This window comes from Eutrigla gurnardus (genome assembly GCF_963514095.1).
Source record: "Eutrigla gurnardus genome assembly, chromosome: 19".
NCBI lineage: Eukaryota > Metazoa > Chordata > Actinopteri > Perciformes > Triglidae > Eutrigla > Eutrigla gurnardus.
In genome coordinates, this window is record NC_139930.1 from 2,112,821 (window position 1) to 2,137,228 (window position 24,408).

General features: G+C 42.6%; 1 protein-coding gene across 1 annotated transcript; it reads left to right on the forward strand.

Annotated features, from left to right (window-relative positions):
• The first annotated feature begins 3,404 nt into the window (after positions 1-3,404).
• On the forward strand, positions 3,405-23,653 carry ptpa (protein phosphatase 2 phosphatase activator). The gene is made up of 10 exons (XM_084035232.1): positions 3,405-3,450; positions 3,843-3,952; positions 5,261-5,347; positions 6,529-6,654; positions 7,705-7,822; positions 11,122-11,221; positions 12,815-12,939; positions 13,948-14,048; positions 20,338-20,445; positions 23,443-23,653. Exons 1-10 carry the CDS (start codon positions 3,426-3,428, stop codon positions 23,515-23,517), a joined length of 975 nt encoding a protein of 324 aa, XP_083891358.1. The 5' UTR covers positions 3,405-3,425; the 3' UTR covers positions 23,518-23,653.
• The last annotated feature ends 755 nt before the right edge of the window (positions 23,654-24,408 follow it).

The window sequence follows — 24,408 nt, forward strand, 5'->3', positions numbered from 1 at the left end:
AATGTGAGTGTGAATAGTTGTTTGTCTCTACATGTCGGCCCTGTGATAGACTGGCGTCCTGTCCAGGGTGTACCCTGCCTTCGCCCAATGACAGCTGGGATCGGCTCCAGCCCCCCGCGACCCTGAATACAGGATAAGCAGTAGACAATGGATGGATGGATGTGGGGAGGGGTGGCTTTGCTTTGAGCAGTGTGTTCACAGCTCTCGGGTAAAAACTTTTCTTTAGTCTGTTTGTTCTGGCTGTTAGTCTGCCTTATGGGAGCCTGCTAAACAGGCGGTGTCCAGGGTGTGAGGAGTCCGTCAGGATGCTGGAGGCCTGCTTGTGACGGCGGCTCTGGTGGATGTCGCTCAGGGGTAGAAGAGGGGAGCCGACAATCCATTGGGCTGTTTTGACCACCCTCTGCAGGCTTTCTCTCCCCACTGCTGTGCAGCTGCAGTAGATTGTACCGCCGTAGCTGAGGATGCTTTCAATGGTACAGCGGTAGAAATATCCTTTTTAATATCCTGAGGAAGAACAGGTCATGTCCTCCAATAAGTGAACTCCCAGGAAGTGGGATATACCTTCTCCATCAATGTATAGCTCAGTGTGAGGCTCCTTGTTTTTGTTTTTCCTGAAGTCCATGATTATTTCTTTGGTTTTCTTTGTGTTGAGCTTCAGGTCTTTCTCCCGGCACCATGCAGATACTACCTGGATCTCCTGTCTGTATGCGGCTTCATTGTTGTTGGTTATGAGACAGACTATGGATGTGTCGTCTATACATTTGACCATATTATTGGAGCTGTGGGTAGGAGTGCAGTCACTGGTGAACAGGGAGTAGAGGATTGGAGTGAGAACACATTCTTGAGGGACGCCAGTGCTGAGCGTGGTAGTTGAGGAGGTGTGATGGACCAGTCTGACATGCTGAGGTCTTTCTGTTAGGAAGTCCACAATCCAAAGACAGAAGGTTGTATTCCCAATGTTTGCAGTTTGTTGTCCAGCTTGTATGGGCTGGCATCATAGCATCATAGCAGTTGCGCTTTTCCAGATGAGTGAGTGTTGTGAGAAGTGCTATTGCGATGGCATCGTCAGTAGCTCTGTTTTGCCCTGTAGGCAAACTGGTGTTCACTGTAAAAACTCTTGCATAGATCTAACTTAAAATAAAATAAGGTAACATTTTCCAATCACTTTTTGAGTTGGGAAAACTTCATAATATGCATTTCACTACATCCTAAAATAATAAGTAGAGCTGATTACAAACAGCCAAGAAATTGAGTATAACCAATGTCAAACATGTAAGCATGTTAAGCAAATCAGACTTAAAACTCTTGTGTAGATGTAACTCAAAAAAATGAAGGTAACATTTTCCAATCACTTTTTGCAAGTTCAGTGAAATAATTATAGAGACTATGAGAAACAGTCAAGAAATTCATTAAATTGGTAAAATGAATGTCAAAAATGTTAGCCTGTTAAACAAATCAAACTTAATTAAAATAGGTAACATCTGTGAAAAGCGATATATAAATAAAATGTATTATTATTATTATTTAAAAGGAAAAAATACTAATTTTGACTGTTAACTGCTTCAAATAATCAGTTACAATTACCATAAATTTAACAAATAGTGAAGCGATATCAATTTTCAAGATTTATTAAATCACTACATGAAAACATTACATGTGACATCTGACCACTCATAAAGTGCAGCTTTGCAGAACACGTTAAGAATAGTGTCTTTTGACACAATGACTTGAACACTTAAATAACATGAAAACAATTTACACACCAGAATTTATGCCTTGCAGCATTCTATAAAACTTTCATGGAACAAACAAGTAAAACATCCTGACAAATGTTAGTGCTCAGGCTCTGATAAATGTCTAAAATTTATGAACAAACACAACACACAACAGCTCTTCATATGTGCAGGCATGACAGACATTTTTGAGTGCCTAGGCAAGAAGCATGTTTTTGAGAGTCATGAACCTGGAGGATGGTTTTGGACGCAGTGTGTCGAGTCCCACGAAAAGTCTCTGAAAGACCTCAAAAGTTTTGACAAGTTTGGAAGGATACTGGAGATTAAGTGCGTATGTCAACCCGAGGAGTAGGCTGCATGCTCTGGCCAGATTGCCAAGATCTGTGAGTACTGGTATTCCCTCAAGGATGATGCCCACCCCATCTGGATGACGACACACATAGATCCTCATAGTGTCCGTTTCCAGGTCCTCATGCACAGTGGTCTCAGCTGTTCCCTTTAAAACATACAAACACAGTAATTACTCTAAAACCAACTATATCACTTGTCGATGTAAGAAAAAAATACATTAAATAGATGTGTGATTTAATTAATATAGACAGCTTCTCTGAAAAGCTTATTTGAAAACTAGAAAATTCCAGAACAATCCTAATTTGAAATCTTGTACATTAGACTTAATCTGCACCCAACCTTATCCTCAACCCCAACCAGTCGTCCTTTAAGTTGCTTAAGCTGACCCCAAGCTTATCTTTACCACAAACAGTTATCACTGTAAGGCTTTACCTTAAACTTAAATCCTAACCCCAACCGCAGAGGTGGTGCTTAGGAAAACACCATTCTAACATTAATTAATAGTAATTCGCTTAAAATCTAACCTAAAACAAAACAAGTAGTTACTTACATGTGTTGTAAAAAGTACCGTCACTCCTAAAATCCGTGTGTTGTCCGTTGTACGTTGGTCCTCTCCGTGGATGGTGTGGTCCAGAGTGAACTTAACCGATAACGTGCCCGTAACATGCCCAGACTGGCCCAGACTCTTGCTTCAAGTGCATGGGCGGGATCTTGCTCTGTTGAGTTTTACATCTGATAGAAGCTGTTAAACTGATTTTTGTAAAAATCAATTTCATGCTAGAAAAAAAAATCCCACTTTTAAGTTTCACATAACTTAGAAAAACAAAAAAAGAAGATTAATTAATTTATCGCAATAAAAATACTTTAAAAAGTAAAGTCATATGGACAGTACCACTGAAGGAGTTTTTGCAGTGTTGGTCATGGACCAAAATAATCTCAAAACATTCAAGTATTTTTTTCAGTTTATGACTTTATAATCTTACAAATTTATGTTTTTCTATTATAAATTTGCCACTATAATCTCAGAGAATATCAGATGTTTACATCTTTAATCTTGGAGTTTTGGAATATTTCCACCTCCTTCGGCTCTGTATTAATTCATTCCTAATACGCTGTCGTAGTTGTACCTCCTAAAATATGCTTTAAAAAAAAAAAAGACAAATATGTTTGTACTGGTCAGGGGGTACTTGGCTGATTTTTCTTTATGTTACGGGTGTATATTATTGAACACATTTGAGAAACACTACACGCCTGGGACGCCATGCTCCCTTTCAAACGGCAGAGGGCGGTAACGAGCTGTGGCTACTTGATGTGACCACGAAGAAGACTGTTCTCCTCACCATGGCGGAAACAGAACAACAGTCAGGTAAAGCTTCTGCTCAGCTTTAACACAGTTATCTCGCTTCTACTCTCGTGTTAAACTCGTGTTACGTCTGCACATCCACCACACTGATACACACGTAACCAAATCACTTTACGTGCGTCGTAAAAGCCCATAAGGCATATCGCCGCTCTCCTCAGGCGAAGCAGTCCTCAACGTATGTTGAATAACGCAACTTGTCGTTTGGCATTGTTATAAACTTGTGTGCCAACCCGAAGTGGTGCTCTGTGATGTTTTGTAAGCAGCCGAACTTGAGAAGAATCTCCGAAAGCTGTTAGCTAGCATGTAGAGGTTTGCAGTGTAGCACCGCTGTTGTTTGCCTCCATGGAAACCCTGAAGTTATCTGCTGTTTATCTGATCCGTCTGTGATCACCAAGGGTCCACTCCTGAGGATGAAGCAGCCGACGTCTCAGACAGCGTCACCTTCATGGTGCCCAAGAAAGAGATCAGCATGGTGCCCGACATGGGCAAGTGGAAGAGATCCCAGGTGGGTTCCTGCCTTGCAGACATGTTTCACCATCTTCTGTTTCTGTTCATTTCTTTACTGAGCTGCAGGTTAAACAGACACGTTGAAGGCTCATTTACATGCACGTACACATCACAAGACCAATGCAGCCGGATACAGAGACACAGTAACTCTGCTGAGTGCAGTGAGGACGTTTACTGTGTTATGAGTGCAGAGTTATGATTTCATCTCTGTGGGGCATCATCAACCCCCCCCCCCCAAAAAAAAACTATGGATATGCAAGTAAATATAGGCTATAAACATTACTTCCTATACACATTTTAAACGGCCAAAAAATTAGTGTTGACAATATTTCCACTTTTCATTACACATATCATTCGTTAACCACTCCATTCAAATGTTAGGTACACGTTTAGGCTACTCTTATTACTCGTCATGTCAAGCTATTTCAAGCTAACGTCAATATTAAAATGTATGTAGTAGGGAAAAAGGCTTTATTTGTAACTCAAATATTCTGCTGCTGTATTTTCAGAGACCCCCACAGATATTTGAGTTAACTGTGTTCATGGGAGCCGTTCTCACTCTATAGGAGCTCCCACCGAACTCCAACACTGTATGAGTGTGTACATATAGGGGGCGGGGACAACCCACAGCAATGAAGCAGTAGGACTGTTGAGTGGAATGCAAAGCTTCATCTGAACATGTGAGGAGCCAGAGTGGGGGGTGGGGGGGTTGTTCACTCCTGGGCTTTGAATTCTGGACAGATTTGCCAAATGCACGTACAAGTTAACTACACAACAAATTGTGTTCTCTCTGAACATTTGAGGTGGATCTGTTCAATCCATTAGGAGGAAAGAAAAGTATAAAACATGCCATTTCCTGTTGACCTAGAGAAAATATTCACCGGTGGGAAGACCTTTAGTGTATTAAAATATTTTGTAAAGGGCAAGAATTTCTCAGGGTTACCCATCAGTCCACCTGATCTTCTACAGTTGAAGTAAAAACATGACACCCTTCACCTGCTGACAGATGGATGAGGCGCCACTAGATTTCCTCTGGAGTAGAAGTTTAGAGGGAAACCTAAAGGGCAGTTTTTCATTTGAATCCTAGATATTTTGGACATAGTCTTTAAACAATCCTGCCAACAAAGATATAACTTCGTGTGTGTGTGTGTGTGTGTGTGTGTGTGTGTGTGTGTGTGTGTGTGTGTGTGTGTGTGTGTGTGTGTGTGTGTGTGTGTGTGTGTGTGTGTGTGTGTGTGTGTGTGTGTGTGTGTGTGTGTGTGTGTGTGTGTGTGTGTGTGTGTGTGTGTGTGTGTGTGTTCTCCAGGCGTATGCTGACTACATGGGCTTCGTTCTGACACTGAATGAAGGTGTGAAGGGAAAGAAGCTCACGTGTGAATATAAAGTGTCCGAGGTATGTTGATAGCTTTCTACATGTATACGAATTTTTGTTGTCCTACACACTCTAGTGGTTCATTGTGTGAATTAAGGCCATTTGCATCAATAAGCTGGACAGCTGTTCATACAGTGATGATCGTCGTTTCTTTTTCATTCTTGACTTTGGTCATGGTAGTTGAGTTGAGATCACAGATAATAGTATCTGTAACTTTTAACCATTTCATAGTCTTCATCAGCAGTTAGTTATATATTTTCTCAGACCAGCCAATGGAGGAGTTTGAAACCACAGATCTCATGTTTTAGTGTAGACAGATGGGAAAACTGGGCTTTTCTGAAGCACAAAGCAGTGCAGACATGGGTACATCATGGGTACATCATGGGGTACATCATGGGGTACATCATGGGGTACATCATGGGGTACATCGTGGGTACATCATGGATACATCATGGATACATCATGGGGTACATCATGGGTATATCACTCCAGGCTCCTTGCTGGAAATCAAAATAATTCTGGTCATCCATCTCAGAGGTCTTATTTCTGCTCTGAAGATGGAGGAGAGTTATCTGAGGGGACATGCGGAGCCTATCGGAGAGCAGACTTTACAGAAGCCACGCCCCCTTATTGATTGGACGCTGCAGCTGATTCACTGAGCTGCAGGAACCCTGGTGGCTACAGTCTGTGCTAGTTTAACGTCTGTGTTAATTGTAGGTCTGAACATAAAGAGACCATAAATAAATGTATTATTTTACTCCATCAAAAGTCTCCAGCTGTTAGACAGCTGATCCAGCTGTGATCAGCTGATCCAGCGCCACGTGACTCTTCAGAGGAAGGCATGTCTCATTTGTATATACAGATTTGTACAAACAGATTTCGGTGTGTCCCCGTGGGAGGGAAACTTCCTGTTGCCTCCAGCTTTTTCATTTAAAATGTTAACTGCTTCACACAGTTACAATATCCTGTATTGATGCTGAAGCATCAGATGACTTAACGGTATACAAAATAATCACATTTTCATTCGTCTGAGAAGAAAAATACAAACATTTGTGAATGAGAACAACTTTGCTTTACTGAAACGATGCAAGAGGTTAAACCAGCTGAGTCCGTCCATCCTGAGCTAGATATGCTGCTTTCTCTTCAGACTCCAGAACCATAAAGAAGAGTATGACTTCCAGTGTTGTCTTGTTGTGTGACAGACAGTGGAGAAGTTACTAGATCTCCTGGAGACTCTGGACCGATGGATCAACGAAACCCCTCCTGTTGACCAGCCATCACGTTTTGGCAATAAGGCTTACAGAACCTGGTACGCCAAACTAGACCAGGTTAGTACACACGCACACACACACACACACACACACACACACACACACACACACACTGATGTGACAATGTCTCATACCAGAGCCGATATCAATGTTGTACATCTTCTAAAATGTCTGTAAACGTCTCCGTTTGGTACTTAAACCACCTAATTCTACATACTGTGTTATAAATACATAGTGACTGAGAAAAGGCCTGTGATTAATGATACACTGGTTATGGACAATGATAGAAGTTCTAGACCTTCTAGAGGTATATTTTGAGATACTTCAGCCAAATCTCTGGGTTTTAGTTCACCTTTATAAGAACATTCCCACGTTTGAGATGGAGACAGGATTTATGAACCTGCATGTTACAATTCATTGGTGTGGATAACCAGACACACCACCGCGGTCAACTTGTGGAGTGGACTGTATGTAACACACACACAGATGTGTGTCCACACAGTTCAGTGTGGTCACGTGTTTCTACACCTCTTCACCAAAACATTTCACCAGAGCTCCTCCGTGGTGCTTTATGTTCAAAAGTGCAGAAAATGTCTTTGCTGGTGATTGGCGAATAATGCATCGCCACGGCAACGGCGTTCAACAAACCCTCACAATCTTCGAAGTGAAGCATCAACAAAGTATTGAGGCTTCTCTGAACATTTGAGGTGGATCTGTTCAATCCATTAGGAGTAAAGAAAAGTACAAACATGTCATTTTCCGTTTTCAGTGGCTTCACACTCCAGAGTCTCCTGTCTGGTAGATAATGAACCAAAACATGCCTTAAGTGTTTTTTAGTTATTTATTTATGTGTAATAAGTTCACTTTTAAGAAAGTACCCTTTTGTATTGAAATTATGCAAAATGTCCAAGATTTGTAGACTTAACTTCCCTTGAAATATGTCTAAGAATTTTCTGAAAATGACTGGAAATCATTGTAACCCTAACCTCATTGCACACAACCCATAAGGCTCCGACATGCTTGCTTGAACGTTTTGCGGTTAAGGTAAAATGATTGTTTTGTATTATTCTGGTTATAGTTCAGCTGACCGGTGTTGTTTGTGTGCAGGAAGCAGAGGCCTTGGTATCGTCAGTGCTTCCCGCTGACAGACAAGCTGCAGCTCCAGAGATAGCTGTCTATCTGAAAGAGTCTGTGGGGAACGCCACCAGGATAGACTATGGGACAGGTAACACTACTGTTTGTTTTATTTCAGTTATGTAGAACTACAAAGCACTCAAGTCATGAGACAGAATAATATAACTGAGAAATCTGAGGTCCTGGTAACCTTCCCTGGGGGCTGCCAGTTCTACGATCTATCTAATAAAGGCTTAAAGGCCCCAAACAATACTCTGTTTCAATATAAAGTAAAGCAAATTCGATTACATTTCTCAGCCCCTCAGGGAAGTCGCAATTTTCTCAGCAATTAATGCAAATTCAAACAATCTCTGTGAATGATGAGCAAGCTTGTTCCTCAAACATCCTAAATGAGGATGACAGGATAGAGATCATCTGAAAATCTCTACTTCCTGTTGGTAATATAGTCTGTCGTTTAATATGAAAGATGTGTTTACTGTTTTCCCACTGATCCATTTGTAAAGTAGTTCTGTCTCCAGTCTGATCACAGCTGATAGCTACCTTTGCTTGTGCATGATTGCTGTTATGACGTGGTGTCTTTGTCTCTGTGGACATCATCTCTGACATCATGGCTTGTTGAACCATTCCTAATGTTACATTTGATTTCAGATTCATTAAGTGACGTTGTGAGATGTCCATTTTGGTAAGGTTACGTAGAACAGTTTTATTCTCACTGGAACAATTTGGCTTCGATTTTTAAGCAACAAAGAACAAAAATCGCAACTTTTTTTGCAATTTTCACTCGCAAACCCAATTTTATTTCTAAAATAATGACTAAAACACAACATGCATCGCAATTATTTTTACAAAATTTCTGTGAAATCAGGCATTTTAATCCTCAAAACTCCACCAAAATCCCTGAAATCCAGGAGGGATTCAGCAGCTAGCAGTGTTATGTTAGTAGGATGCAATAAATGGGTAAAGAGGATGTTTATTTGTCTTTCACAACACACTAATATTCCAGCCACTCCAAATCTTTATCTGCAGGGCCAGGAAACCTCTAGAGATAAGGGAGACAATTTTAATGGGTGACGCGTTTAAACATTCAAATGTATCTAATTGTCACCCTTTTGGATCTATTACCTCATGGCGACATTGCAGTTCTGCAGGACTATTACAGCTCCCCTGTCACGCCATGTTGACTCGTAGCTGCTGTTTGTTTTAGTTCAAGTGTGGCGCTTTCTGCAAGCCGATATCAAACTGAGTATCAGACTGTAGAAGCGTTACATCACGAAGGTGGCGAGAAAATCAGCAGACTCTGGGTAGTAATATTAGCAGTAGCAGTAGTAGTATTAGCTTTAGTAGTAGTAGTAGTATTAACAGTAGTATTAATATTAGCAGTAGTAGTAGTATTAACAGCAGTAGTAGTATTAACAGTAGTAGTAGTAATATTAGCAGTAGTAGTAGTAGTAGTATTAACAACAGTAGTAGTATTATCATTAGTAGTAGTATTATCAGTAGTAGTAGTATTATCAGTAGTAGTAATAGCAGAGATGCAGATTTTAGTCAATTTCAGTAATCAGTAATCAGCCGCCTTGATAATACTAGCAGTAAGTCTAACAAGACTACGGCGGTGGTGCAGAAAGAGGAAAGTTTTAAGCCTACTCTTAAATGTGGGAACAGTGTCTGCCTCCCGAACCAGAACCAGAAGACGGTTCCACAGAAGAGGAGCTTGATGACTGAAAGCTCTGGCCCCTGTTCTAATTTTGGAGACTTTAGGAACTACAAGTAAGCCTTTATTCTGAGAGCGTAGTGCTCTAGGAGGACAGTAGGGTTTAATGAGCTCTTTAAGATATGATGGTGCCTGACCATTAAGAGCCTTGTAAGTGAGGAGAAGGATTTTAAATTATACTCTGGATTTTACTGGGAGCCAGTGCAGAGAAGCTAATAGAGGAGAAATGTGATCCCTTCTTCTAGTTTTAGTCAGAACACGCGCTGCACCATTCTGGACCAGCTGGAGAGCTTTAAGAGATTTATTAGAACAGCCTGATAATAAGGAATTACAATAGTCCAGCCTTGAGGTAACAAATGCATGGATGAGTTTTTCTGCATCTTTTTGAGACAGCATTGGCCTAATTTTAGTAAAGTTACGCAGGTGAAAGTAGGCTCTCCTTGTAGTTTGTTCAATATGTGAGTCAAAGGACAGGTCCTGATCAAAGATAACTCCCTGGTTTCTTACGGTAGTATTTGAGGCGTTGGCAATCCCATCAATAGTAGCATTTATCTTTAGACAGCGAGCTTCAGAGGAGTTTAGGCCCAAGTTCAATAACTTCTGTTTTATTGGAGTTTAACTTCAGGAAATTGCAGGTCATCCAGTATTTTATATCATCAACACATGCCTGGAGTTTAGCTGATTGGTTTCTTCAGGCTTGATCGATACATTTAATTGAGTATCATCTGCATAACAATTAAAGTCTATAGTGTCTTCTAATGATATTGCCGAAAGGAAGCATATATAAGTTGAAAAGAATTGGGCTGAGCACAGAACCTTGTGGAACTCCGTGACTAACTTTGGTGCGCATGAAGGATTTTTCATTCAAATGCACAAACTGATCAGTCCTGGCAGTCTGTGGATGTACTTGCTGGTGTTTGATACACTCATACATGACGTCCCATAAGTGCTCAATTGGATTTAGGCCAGGGGAACAAGAAGGCCAGTTAATGGCATCAATGCCTTCGTCATCCAGGAACTGCCAACACTCTTTGGTATGGTTTAGAGGATGTTGGACCTGGTCTCACAGCCCAGCAGCCTGCAGCTCCATTGGCATTCAGACCTGGTCCAACTAGAGGATGTCGGCCCACATGGAGTCTGTTTCTGACAGTTTGGTCAGAAACATGAACACCAGCAGTCTGCTGGAGGTCATTGTTGGGCTCTGGCAGTGCTCTTCCTTGACCTCCTCCACAAAGGAGCAGATACTGGTCCTGGTGCTGGGTTGATGTCCTTCTACAGTCCTGTCCAGCTATCCTGGTGTAACGGTCTCCTGGTCCTCCTCCAGGCTCTTGAGACTGTGCTGGGAGACAGCAAACCTTCTTGTGACCTCACGTATGGATGTGGATCCTGGAGGTGCTGGACTACCTGTGAACCTGATTGGGCTGCAGGTAGCACCACATGCTAGAATTAGTGACAAGGAAACGGGCAGAACCAGAACTAGAGAAGACATCAGAACCTCCTTGTTGGAGGTGGTCTTGTTTCACCTCCATTGCTTCTGTTGTCACTTTAATTTGCACCAAAGCAGGTGAAACTGATTCATAATCACGTGTGCTTCCTAAATGGACACATTGATCTCCCTGAAGGATAACTGACTTGGTGTTAGACTGTCATGATTAAGTGTGATACATTTATCTTTTCAGGTCATGAAGCTGCTTTTGCTGCTTTCCTCTGCTGCCTCTGTAAGGTTGGAGCTCTCAGGGTGGATGATCAGCTGGCTATCGTCTTTAAGGTGTTTGACAGGTGAGCTGTCACTGCTACACGTACAGACAGACAGTAAGTGATTTATTTATCTATTTTTTCCTGCGTGGAAAAATTGCTGAATCTAGACCTGACCAACTGAAGCAACTCCAGATCATAACACTGTATACATTTCAGCAAAAGTTAAAGTGATCTACAATCACATTCCTCTTTGACGATCTGTTTTAATTCAGCCACATTGGATAGTACTGCCCATTTAAGGTCACGCCACAGCATCTCAGTGGGATTTAAATCAGGACTTTGACGAGGCCACTCCAAAACCTTCATTTTAAGGTTTTTGGAGCCATTCAGAGGTGCTTTCAGTCATTATCCTGCTGCAGACCCTAACTGTACTTGAGCTTCAGGTTTCCTTCAGAGTTACAGAGTTTTTTGGTAGATAAATCGCAAGTGTTCCAGGTCCTGAAGCAGCAAAGCAGTCCCAGACCATCACACTAAAACCACCATGTTTGACTGTTCATGAGTCCATATAATCTGATCCCAAAGGTCTTGGGGGTGATCAAGATCTTTTTGGCAATGCCAGACAAGCCTTTGTGTTCTTTATGGACAGCAGTGGTTAGGGTCTCACAGGTCTCCCATGGGTGCCATCTTTGCCCAGTGTCCTTCTCACTGTAGAATCATGAACACTGACCTTATCTGAGGCAAGAAACGCCTCCTTTCGATGTGTTTCTGGGGTGTTTTGGGACCTCCTGGATGAGTTTTGGTGGAGTTTTGGTGGCCGGTCGGTCCTGGGAAGGTTCACCACTGTTCCATGTTCTCTCCACTTGTTAATAATGGCACTCACTGTGGTTTACTGGAGTCCCAGAACCTTAGACATCTCTTTGTAACCCTTTCCAGACTGGTAAATGGATGATTTTATTTCCTCATTTGTACTTTTGATTGCAGCATCCTGTGCTGCTGTTTGAGACCTTTTAGCTTCACATTTCCAGACAGGTTCTATTTAAGTGTTCAGATTGAACAGGTCTGGCAGTTTTCATTCCTGGGTGTTTCTTATTAAAATCAACCCAATTATAAATTAAATTTGGTCTTTTGGTTGATTGAGTAACCAAGGGGCAATTACTTTTTCCCATAGAGCCCGGTAAGGGTTGTTTTTTTTCCCTTCAATAAATAAAATAATCATTTGATTTTGTTTACTCTGGTTGTCTCTCTTATATTGAAATTAGTTTGATGATCTGAAACATTTAAGTGTGACAAATATACAATATAATGATAGTGACAATATAATATATAAAATACAAAGAAATCAGGAAGGGGGCAGATGCTTTTTCACAGCAGTGTAAATAATATCAGCATCGAAGTTTTCCACATCACCTGTAGACTGTCGCTATCAGAGTCTGAGCTCGTGTGTGTGTGTGTGTGTGTGTGTGTGTGTGTGTGTGTGTGTGTGTGTGTGTGTGTGTGTGTGTGTGTGTGTGTGTGTGTGTGTGTGTGTGTGTGTGTGTGTGTGTGTGTGTGTGTGTGTCTCTGTCTCTGTCTGTGTGTCTCTGTCTCTGTCTGTGTGTCTCTGTCTCTGTCTGTGTGTCTCTGTGTGTCTCTGTGTGTCTCTGTGTGTCTCTGTGTGTCTCTGTGTGCGTGTAGGTATCTGGCCGTGATGCGGAAGCTGCAGAAGACCTACAGGATGGAGCCGGCCGGGAGTCAAGGTGTCTGGGGGCTGGATGACTTCCAGTTCCTGCCCTTCATCTGGGGAAGCTCCCAGTTTGTAGGTGAGAGCCTCGAAGCAGCTGTTGATATGACGGAGATGCAGATGTGCTGTATGATGACACACAGTGTCAAGAGTAGCTGTGATATAACATGTTCACGCAGGAGAGTTTCATGTGTACGGGGTGTGACAGTGTGATCGTTAGTGTATGCATGATGAAGTGAAGGCAGCTCTGTAACCACACTGATGGAATTATTATTATTATTTCAATGTTTGATTTCAAAGAGTGCAAAAATGTTAACTTGCATAACCAGGCGAGCGCCCTGTTGTTACAGGACATTTGAACTAGAACTCCTGAACAATGTGTTTACAACAGCACATTTCCAACAGGAATGTTGCCTGGATACAAGGATCATCTGTCGTCATTGTGCAACACAGATGCAGATACAGAGATACTACACAAGAAAAACATGACGAACTAAACAAACCAGTAATTGTTTACTGTAGTTCATTTGATAAATTTACATCAGACGGAATATAAACAGCAATAAGGATTACATGGCCGACATCATAACATCAAACATTCAACATCAGGAAACATTGTCCATCAACTCTGTGTTTAAGCACCAAGCATCACCCACGTTTGATTCCAGCTCCTCTGTCCTGAGGTCTGGATCCTGATGAATCCACCATGGAGCTCCCCAAACCTGCTTTCTTCTGGTCCATGCTGCCTCTCAGATTGACAGCTTCCAGCACTGAAAAGACATCAATGTCTAGACTAAGACTAGACATCTACTAAACCTTCACTTCCCGAATAACCCAAATTTAAACTAGACATCAAATATTTGCCTAGTATAGATCTATTTAAGATATTTTATAAGTAAAATGCTCAGTGGGGTCTAATAAACTGCCTTTCTGCTTACCATTTACTCCTGTTCTGTTCAACTGCCACGTCCAGTGTCCCTCTAGTGTCCACCCAGTGTAACTGCTGGGGGGTGAGCTGAGTTCATTTGAAGGTAAATGGCGACACCTGGTGGTGAATGTGTACACTGACGGCTCATTCTCCCTTCAGATCACCCAACACTGGAGCCTCGGCACTTTATCGATGAGAGGGTGGTGAACGAGCATCACCGGGACTACATGTTTCTGGAGTGCATCAAGTTCATCAATGAGGTGGGAGAACACAACGTTGGTTTCTGTCAGTCTGCTCAAACATGCACTTTTATATCAATCCGTTTGAACGAACTGAAGGTAAAACCGCTGTTCACCACCTACAGAATGATAGACATCCTCCCTCTTACTGCTGTCATAGCTTTTGACCCAACATTCTAGTGAACATAAGTCCGTACTGTGATGTCATAGGTAGCTTCTTCCTGTAAAACAAAATATCAATCACTATTTTATTCTACTAGTCACATAACCATGATCCACATCTGGAACAACGGAGACTATTTTTCTGCTGTAGAAAGTAGATCTGGTGAAAACTGTTCACAGTGAGGTGGATCATAAAATATGTTTTCCTTTTTAAACATAAAACATTAAAAGACAGTTTCCACCAAGGAAACCCAAAGAGCTCTCTGTGGAGATCAAGTCTTTGTTCAGGTATCTGGGCCGTTCAGGCCACATAGCCACAACGGTTAAGGTTTGATTCCCGGCAGAGGACCTGCATTGCTACGCTGGTGACTGTCAAATACCAGCAAAAGGAAAAGCGAGATAATCTTGATTTAGGGGTTAAAACTTTGCAGTAACATAGAGGCTGGTGTTCTGGGCAGACTCCAGCATTTCACAAACTGTCCGTGCTGTGTTTCCAAGGTTTTGTCTTCCCTCTCCCTGAGGCAGAGGTATGAGAATATGGACTACTGCCCCCTAATGGACATCATTATCCTCTGTGGTTAAACTCTACCAATTAATAGATGATGCTATCCACCAGTTACTGTGGTGTCAGCTTTCCCTCATCAACTTCTCACAGAACGTCATCTGAATTTATTATCATTTAGTGTGTTTTTGTCTGGGAAGCCTGTCTGTCTCCCTCTCCCTGCTGCAGTACCACTCTCCACCTGAACTCCTGATAATGCGACGCAGGGGTGCTGTTTTACAAAATGTCTTATTAAACACTGTTAAAAATGAATATCTTGAATTAAAAGGAAGGCGAAGAAGAAGTCACACTTTTAATATTGTGACTACTTCACTATTATCCTGTCACTGTGTAACTTACTGTGAGATTTGTTTTATCAAACAACATATTAATATATATTCACTACCTATATACTGAGGCTATACTTAAGCTGTTGGGAATGAAGAAGTCCACCTCAGCTTTGTTCAGGAAAAGGAAGACCGGCAGATAGATTTAGTTGAGATCCAGAGCAGGAACCATGTGCTTTGTTTTTGGTTTAGAAAGGAAAAGGAGGGGAGGGAAGTAGAGGAGGGCGTTGTTGGAGCAGTTACATCCTTTTCCTCCTTCCCTCTTCTTGCTCCTCCTCCTCCTCATGCTCATGAAAGGATGCTGCTGTTGTGTCAAGAAGGGAAGGAGGGCCTCTCTGGTTCTCCTCATCGCTTACTCACAGTTTTTAAGATTTTTTTTCCCCACTCGTCTCTTTTGGTGCGTGAAAGACTATAAACCGAAAATGAACCTGCAGATATAATCAGTAGAATTTTAGTCATTGTGTTTCCATAAATCCAAATATTCTTGGGTTTCAGCTGGAGGAGGGACGATGTGAGGATGAGCATGTGACTGAATATCTTTGGCTTTTGGACTGTTGAGTTCACACAAAACTGATATTTGAAGACTGGCTGCGGGCTGTGCTGATTGGTGGGATGACTCCCAGCATGCATTGGGGCATTAGACTGGATGGAGCCTCATTGCATGTTTGTTCCCGCGTTGTTACTGGTGCTGTTGTCCTCTCTGCTGTGTCCTCAGCTCACTGGCTGAACTGTCTTTACATCGCTGTAAAGAACACGCCATGGCAGCACAGCTGACGGCTCCCAGCCGCTCAGGCAGTGGCACGATGGAGAAACCTCGGGGTTAAATGCCATGTGTCCCATAGTAGTAGTATATTAGGCATACCAACACATCGTACTAATGTGCAAACATGCTGAATCCCATCGTCCAACTGCAATGCATATATAGCATGTACAAGGACAATACTGGCTTCTGATTGGCTACCAGGTGGACACCTTAACTGTAGTTCCAGTCAACCACTGCCATTAACCTCCATTCTAACGCCTGCTTCTGACTCCAGTGTGTCAGGGTCGGTAAGGTGGTCACTATGTCAGATCAGGTGATTAGAGAGTCACCGACCAATCACGGCTGCTCGTCTTTCACCAGGTGTGTGATGTCATCACCACTCAGCAGGTTACTGAAGTACCTCTGCTATCTCTCTCCAGCGGTTTTCCTTTCTTCACTCTGTCGGAAACATTAAAGAGGGCAGGGCTGTTGTTGCCATAGTAACCATAATGTTTCCTCCATTTCACAACAACATCGTTCCTCCGTCTCTTCACCATTGTTAAAAGTCGTTTACAGACCGCTCTGTGCTCCTGTTGGTCGAAGTGACGGAACAAAACCATCGACTGTCACCCGCGACACTCACTATGGTTGTGATCCGAGCCGGGCCCAGTCAACATGCAGCTTTATGTAACGTGGGTAACCATAGCAACAATACTGAGGCTTAATAGTTATTACCAGTTAACTCTCAGTGTTGAAATCAACGTGATGTTTAAATGGATTACAAAAACACGTTTGGATGTGTTTTGGTGTGACTCCATCTTTGTTTTCCTCTTTTTTGTTTACTGTTGCTCAGTCGGGCCTCCGAGGCTGCAACTCGCCGTATGTACACAAGTGTTTTCCTCCCATTCACACACATGTGGATACTTCAAACTCATGTTCTTTGTGTGTGTGTGTGTGTGTGTGTGTGTGTGTGTGTGTGTGTGTGTGTGTGTGTGTGTGTGTGTGTGTGTGTGTGTGTGTGTGTGTGTGTGTGTGTGTGTGTGTGTGTGTGTGTGTGTGTGTGTGTGTGTGTGTGTGTGCCGTCCTAAACATGAGTCACTTCCTTCCCCACATGCTGCTGTGAATCACTCCTTCCTCCAGGGAATATGGGCTGTCTCCTCCCCCCTTTCCTCCCTCTTCTATGCCCTTCCCCCATGTGTTCTCATGCAAGGCCCTGGAAAGTGTCTGGAGCAGTGTGAGGAGGGGGAGGAGGGAGGGTGGATGGAAAAAGGAGGGGGTTGGTAGATGGATGCCCCAGGGTCTCGGTCTGGATTCCCCGCCTTTTGGGAAAAATGGTGGGAAAACAGTCAATAGTCGTCACTTCATTCATCCATTTATGAATTCATCCATTTGTTTGTGTCTCACTTGTTCCAGTGACCGTCTACCTATTGTTCTTCTGTATATTCTTACTATTAGTTGTCTGTAAGCGAACACCCTCCAGAGCTCAACAACAGTCAGCCTTTTGTTCTGCACGTTCTTTTTCCCACATTGATTGAAGCAGAGAAATCAATGCAGTAAGAAAACATTGGAATCAACCGGCTGGTTTTAGTCACACTCGTTCTTCTTGCTTTGACTTATAGCAAGATTTAGAAATCATAAACACAGAAATGACAAACACACGATCACTTTACCAAGTTCAGTGAGGGTATAGGATCACGTCACATTTCTGTCATATTGACCGAATAGGTTGTAATTGTGTTGTTTATTCAGCACACGTGAAATGTGTTGTACTTGTGTCCACCCTGAGGGATCCCTCCTCACTGGCTCTCTTTCTGTGGTCACACAGTGTTTCTGTATCTGACGGAGGATCCGGGGACACGGGATGTCCGTGTTGGACAGACTGTAAAACCCTCTGAGCAAAATGAGTGATGTGTGATGTTGGCCTACATAAATAAAATTCAATTGAATTACATTGCATTTCCAAACATCCCCAGTGGGGGCACTGTTGCTGTGGATGCTGCTGAATGCAGCTTTAAAGTTAAACAGCAGCAACATGAATTATCTCCACATGGACAAAGTGGATCTATTTTCATATTTAGATCAAAGTGATATTGGACCATGATATTGTTAAGTACATACATACTGTATTTTTAATTAAAAGTTCTGTCTCAAACCTATCATTTATGGTTTGTCTGGAAAATGTCGAGAGCAGTGTTTTTCTTTTAATATCCACATGGAAATACGGATAAATTAAAAAGTCAGCTCAAATGATATTGCTGTATTGGAAATGTCTTCCCTTAATGGAAGTTTACGATAGTTGCTCGTGAGTGCAGTTCTGTTCGACAGCCATATTTATTTTGATGTTAACAATGGGTCAAACAACCAGTTGAATGCTTTACCAAGGCTGGGGTCATCTTACTTTTTGGTCGTCACCATCTTGGTCTTTGATTGCCACGATTTCAGCTTTTAGCCGTCACTTTTTGGGTTTTTGGCCGTCGCCATCTTGGTTTTGAAGGGAGCCATCTTTGTTTTTGATTACCAGTGGCCCAACGTCGACGTCCCCCCAAAGCCTTAGACCCTGAACGCTCAGGGACCAAACTGGTGTCACATGGTAGATGGTGAGTGTGAGAGGCTGTTACTATTGCTTCTGTTAATATAACCACTACTGCTACTATGCTAATGCTACTACTACTATACTACCAACACCAAATGCAGTTGGAACCCAAGGGCCTGGGCTGCACCAGATTTCTGCCTAAAAGCCTATTAAGGCAGTTTTTTCTCACCACTGTCGCTGTAACGCTTGCCCCTGGGTGATGTTGGGACTTTGAAATGTATTGATTCTGAAAATCATGAGCGTATTCTAGTCCTGCTCAATGTGTTAAGTGTCCTGAGAATGACTTCTGTTGGGATATGACACTATAAATAAAATGGAATTGAATTGAATTGATGGTCTGAAATGGTAGAAATTTAAATGGGACAGCACTCGGCATGTCACTTTACTTTGATGACGTGTTGGTTTTTATTGTGGTTATTATTTAATGTTTCCAGCGTGATCTGAACGTCTTCCAGACTCCTATCATCCCAAACCAGACGTACCTGTCTAATCATTGATTTACTTGTTTTTGTTCAAACGGCTTCAATAAGCGACAATACAATAACTGGTTGATAAACCAGGTGTGTAATATAATCATAATAAACCAGGCATGTAATTTAATAATAATAATATTATTATGAATAATAATAAACTAGGTGTGTAGTAATAATAATAATGATAATTATAATAATAAAAAACAGGTGTGTAATATAATAATAATAATAATAATAATAATAATAGTAATAATAATAATAGTAATAATAATAGACCAGGTGTAGCCTGTGATGACATTCCTATGATTTCAAGTGTTTTATGTTCCATATTAAATCTTTAATGTTTCTGTGTAAATGTAATATTCCACACATGCGTCGTCCTCTTTGTTTACCTTTTCTTATGCCTCTGCGTTTCCCCTGGTAACCGCGTGTTTCACGTAGCAACGCTATGAACTCTGGGTAAACAGAAACAGAAAGTGGGCATGAAGGCTCCAAAAGTCTGTGAGTGAGTCCTCGTTCACCGACGATGTGACCGGTGGACGGACCTGAACCCTCAGGGACTCAACGGGAACAACATGGAAGTCTGAGTCCGTGAGGGGGGGCGTTGGGAACGGGTCACTGTCTCGGTTTTTAAATGTCGCCATCTTGGTTTTTGACTTTTGATCACTACCTTCTTGGTATTTGGCTGTCTATTTCTTATACTTCAACCTTTTTTTCCTTTTTTTTTTTACGTGTAATTCATGGCACAACTCAAAAGGGATCAAACAAAATATTTGTCTCACCTTTTATTTTCATACAGTATTTATTTTGACATAGGGTGATGTTGCCTCTATAGGATCTATATGATCTTTCTTAATCATCTTAGCTTAATTTTAGGTCTTTATTATGGATTCTCCTGTTTTCATTGTGTACTAAAGCATGCAGCTTCCTTAACTGCTCCTTCAACATAAGCCACTTCTCCATTTTCCATCAGGAAACTCACCATGTTCCAAGAACATTTTGCCAGAATGTGTCTGTTCTTGCCATGGAAATGGGTCAAATAATTGGGGTCCATTATAACGCTTCATCCCATTTGTGAGCTACTTTCCAGCCTACAGAAGGAACGTTTGATACTCTGAAAACTCTTTAATGATGCTTTCAAGAACATTGAAAGGAATGTTTGAAAGATCTCCTGTTCGAATCACTGAAGTAAAGAGATGAATTATGATTAATATACTATATTGATAATAACCATGATTGTACCGAATGGGAAATTCTAGATGTCCTGTTTGTCGTTTGATATATTTTCCAACCTGCAAACACACATCCACTGTTCCTGCTTATGTGCAGTGACGGAACATGCTTTGTTGGTTTTGGTGCTGGATGACCCAACAGAACTAAGTGTGAGGTCCAGTACCAGTTTGAGGTCTGGGTCTTCCTCCTCATCGTTGTCCCTCTTCCTCTCTTCTGTAGATGAAGACCGGTCCGTTTGCGGAGCACTCCAACCAGCTGTGGAACATCAGTGCTGTTCCTGCCTGGGCCAAAGTCAACCAGGGTCTGATCCGGATGTACAAGGCCGAGGTTCGCTTCCTTCTCTCACGCTCACTCATCACTCCAGTTCTGAGGCATCTGTCTGATGCTTGTGGTTTTAAAGCTTCAGTTTACGACCCAAAAACACTAAATGAATCGAAAATGAATTACAACTTGCATCAGAAACCACAACATCTGAACAGACGAAATAACAGTCTATAGAAGATCAAAGTCAAAGAAGGTCAATGGGAATGTATTGTACCACGCACTTCTGTTACTACTGCAGGCCATGTTGTGTCTCCATGTCAGTGTGTTGATGAAGCTGAAGCGTCGGGGCACACTCACACTCACACGAGGCCAAGCTGCCTGGTCGTGTCCCGAAGCACGTACATACGTCATCACGTCGTAACGTGGCACACGACTTTACGCAGGTTCTAAGCAGCGCCGGCTCAAAGTCCCAATAGAAAACACACAGAACATGACTGCATCTTTGCTGACAAGTCACGTCTGCACATATCTCTAGTCGACGCTCGATGTGGGCGGAGCTGAGTGCTAGCTGCTGGGGAGGATTCTGGACAGAGCGCAGAGCGGCATGTTTAGGATAAAAGGACAGCACTTCACTACGTCCCAGTCCAGTTCCACTCTCGTACCGCTCACACCACGATTCTGAAGCCCAACCCATCTGTGTCCTGCACACTCATCAACACTATTTTCAGTCATAAATCGTTGAGTTGAGCACTGAGCGATGATGAGTGGAACGGCCTGTCCATTATGCATCACGACCACGTTGCGTACCCGTGCCTGTGCTCGTGTGTGAACTGTACCGTGCCGAAGCCCGCCTATTCAACCGTGCCGGGCCGAGGAAGTGGACTTTGGAGATCAGACGAGCTTGGGCACGGTACGGATGTCCGAGTGTGAGGGTGTCCTTAACTTGGTAAACGTTCCCTATTTAGTCCGTCGCTCTCTGCTTCGACTATAGTCGTTACTGGAAAACCCCACGTCAGAAAGAAAGTCAGCTTCCTTCATATGGAAGTAAGCACACAACGGCAACGCGTAAAAACACAGTGTACAGGATGTACACATTCTGCTACAGTGATTTCAATGGGAATGCCCCCGCTACTCCCGTTTTCTTCCTAACAGCCTGGTTCTCTGGGTCCTAGAGGAGGGAGAGGCAGGGAAGGGTTAACAGAGGAATGGAGAGACTGGAAGTGTGTGTGTGTGTGTGTGTGTGTGTGTGTGTGTGTGTGTGTGTGTGTGTGTGTGTGTGTGTGTGTGTGTGTGTGTGTGTGTGTGTGTGTGTGTGTGTGTGTGTGTGTGTGTGTGTGTGTGTGTGTGTGTGTGTGTGTGTGTGTGTGTGGGGGGGGGCGGGGCGGGTGTGTGGGGGCGGGTGTGTGGGGGTGGGGTCGGGGGGATGTCTAAGCCCGTTCTCCCCGCCTGCATGCCCACATCCTGTGTTTTCCAAAGCAGCCTGTGAGTCTTCCCGAAGAGCTGAGGGGCCAAGCTGTCTGCCTCCCCCTCCTCCCCCTCCGCCGTTCCCTTCATTAAATCCTCCCCTCCCTCTGTCCCGACCTTCCTCCAAGCCTGGAGCAACCATCAGCAGACTTGCATTCCTCTCTCCCTTTTCCTGGCCCCACACAGGGGTTCGGCAGAGAGTTGTAGTAGACCTAGAAAGAGCAGAATCCACCATTTTCTGTATGAGAGAGGAGGCAGTTTGGAACATGAAGTGATTCCTTTTGAAAGACACGTTGTGAGAAACGACGGTGGATGCACTTGGACTGTTTTTTGTCTTGTCCACACATACAGAAGAAGAGCAGCCACCCAGCTCTCCTCTGGGTTTGAAAGCCTGTTGACTAGCAGTCAGTAGACGTGGTGTTTGTGCTTCTCCTTCTCCAGGCAGCGATCATGTTCACTTCAACTGAAATACACACCATCTTCTTGCACAGACTTGCTAGAGATGCATAATTCATCACTGTGAACACCGTGTCTGATTTATTGTTATTATAAAAGACGAGTTGGTTGATGGGTCCAACAACACAGGACTTTCACCCAGCAGACCGGTGTTGGATACAGCATTTCCTCCTTAACATCGTTTTTGTATCTTAATGTCAACATGACAATAATACTTCCAACTGAAATCCATTAGTCTGATACTTGTGTTGAGCAATACCAACAAATCTAGAATATTTGTTAAGAGTATTTTGAACCGGATTAGACTGGTGTCTTTAATTTGCTCATCGTAAAATCGTTCGTAAAGACGTAAAGAATCATATCACCTAGGGCAACAGTGAGGTTCACTGGTGTTTGGGCAACAATGGAGCTCTGTGGCACACAGGAAGTAGATTTACCCACACAAGACTTTTTAGTGGATACATTCAGGACTTTGTTGACAATAAGAAAAGTGTAGAATACCTCAGACATACAGTTTATATGTGAGAAGAACTAATGCGTACAGAAACACTGGTGTAGCCATTTTCAATACAGAGCACAAACGACTACACAAATCTACATCCAGTTATACCATCAATGGGTTTTGCCGTAACTTTATTCAGCAATATTGATGGAATCTATGTTCATGCATTTGATTCAGCTAGTTTGATCTTTTTCATTGATTAAATCTATGTTGAGACCACCGGGTTCTCTGAGGCATGCGTTTCCACCCCAGTTCTGTCCAGTGATCATGACTGATAGTGTCACTGCGCAGACAGTTCAGTGCCCCCCCCACCCCCACACACACACACACAGAGAAGCTGGGTCGTAGTCAGTATGCACTGAGGGCTTCCAGAGAGGAGGGAAGAAGGAACCAGGATGTCGCCCACCGTCAATCTGTATGTTCAGTAACTAGAGAAAGTTACCAGGATGTAACGTAGCATGGGAGCACTGTACGTACGTTGGCAGGACTCCCCCTTTTCAAGTTTACCCAGCTTTTACTACTGAAAATTTGGTTTAAAAAAAGCAGATATAATAGAATGAGTTCACTTCATCAGTGCTGTACTGTTTGAACTTTCCTTTTTCTCATGTTTGTTAAAAAAGTCCCGTCTCTGTTTGCAGTGTTTGGAGAAGTTCCCTGTGATCCAGCACTTCAAATTCGGCAGCCTGCTGTCCATCCAGCCAGGGAAGCCTTGAACGCCACGCACACCACGGAAAGACCAAACCCCAACAGTGTTTCTTCCTCCAGCATTGTCATGTGCAAATCCAACCGTAGCAACAATAAACAACATGTAGTTTGACACACGCGTGCACGCATGTGGTCCTGAAAGCTTGTCGGCCATCTATCAGTTTAATGCAGAGCATGTTCTGGATGACATTTGTGATATAGGACCACCTTTTATGTTTTTATCATTTTATTTATACAATGGAAAGATTTTTAGATATGGAGGGATTTTTGTTTGGTTCATTAACACTTGAATTTACCACAAAGTGGATCCTCATGAGCCGTCGGCTACTTCAGTCATAGATTAAATTTGAGGTATTTTCTTGGTTTTTGCTTTTGAGTTGCCCACTTCATCCCAACGTGTAAGTCACATTAACAGTGTTAAACACTGTCTGAGTGTTTTTCTTCGAACAAGAACAGAATAGGATTAGAAAGTACATCGAAGAGTTTTCAGTGGTCAGTGGTAGCCAGTTAGCTAGCTAGCTAGGTATTGTGTCTTTCTCCACATTTGTATTATCTAAATTAGCAAGTTTGTTGGCTAACCAACTGGCTGCTAGTTAGAGAGCTCTTTAATTCCACTGCATTAATGTTGCACTTACAGAAACTGTGCACAGACCTCAGCGTTGTTTCCTACGGTGGGATCAGAGCGTGGATGGCAGCCGGTACTTTATAAAAACTGCCCCGCTACTACGCTGAACATCCATTACTACGCTGCTACGTTGATCTGAATGTCCCTTCTACTCCTTTATTTATTTCTATGAGTAAAAGGATTATATTTCCAAAGCTTCAATAACAGCTCATCCAAATTGAAATGTGCAGAATTTCATTCACCATAATTGAATGACTCTGTCTTTCTCAAAGTC

Excerpts from the sequence above, each read along its gene's own strand:
- ptpa (XM_084035232.1), top strand. The coding sequence starts at position 3,426 with ATGGCGGAAACAGAACAACAGTCAG. Across the intron at positions 11,222-12,814 it reads GTCTTTAAGGTGTTTGACAG|GTATCTGGCCGTGATGCGGA; the intron begins GTGAGCTGTCAC and ends GTGTGCGTGTAG. Across the intron at positions 12,940-13,947 it reads GGGAAGCTCCCAGTTTGTAG|ATCACCCAACACTGGAGCCT; the intron begins GTGAGAGCCTCG and ends TTCTCCCTTCAG.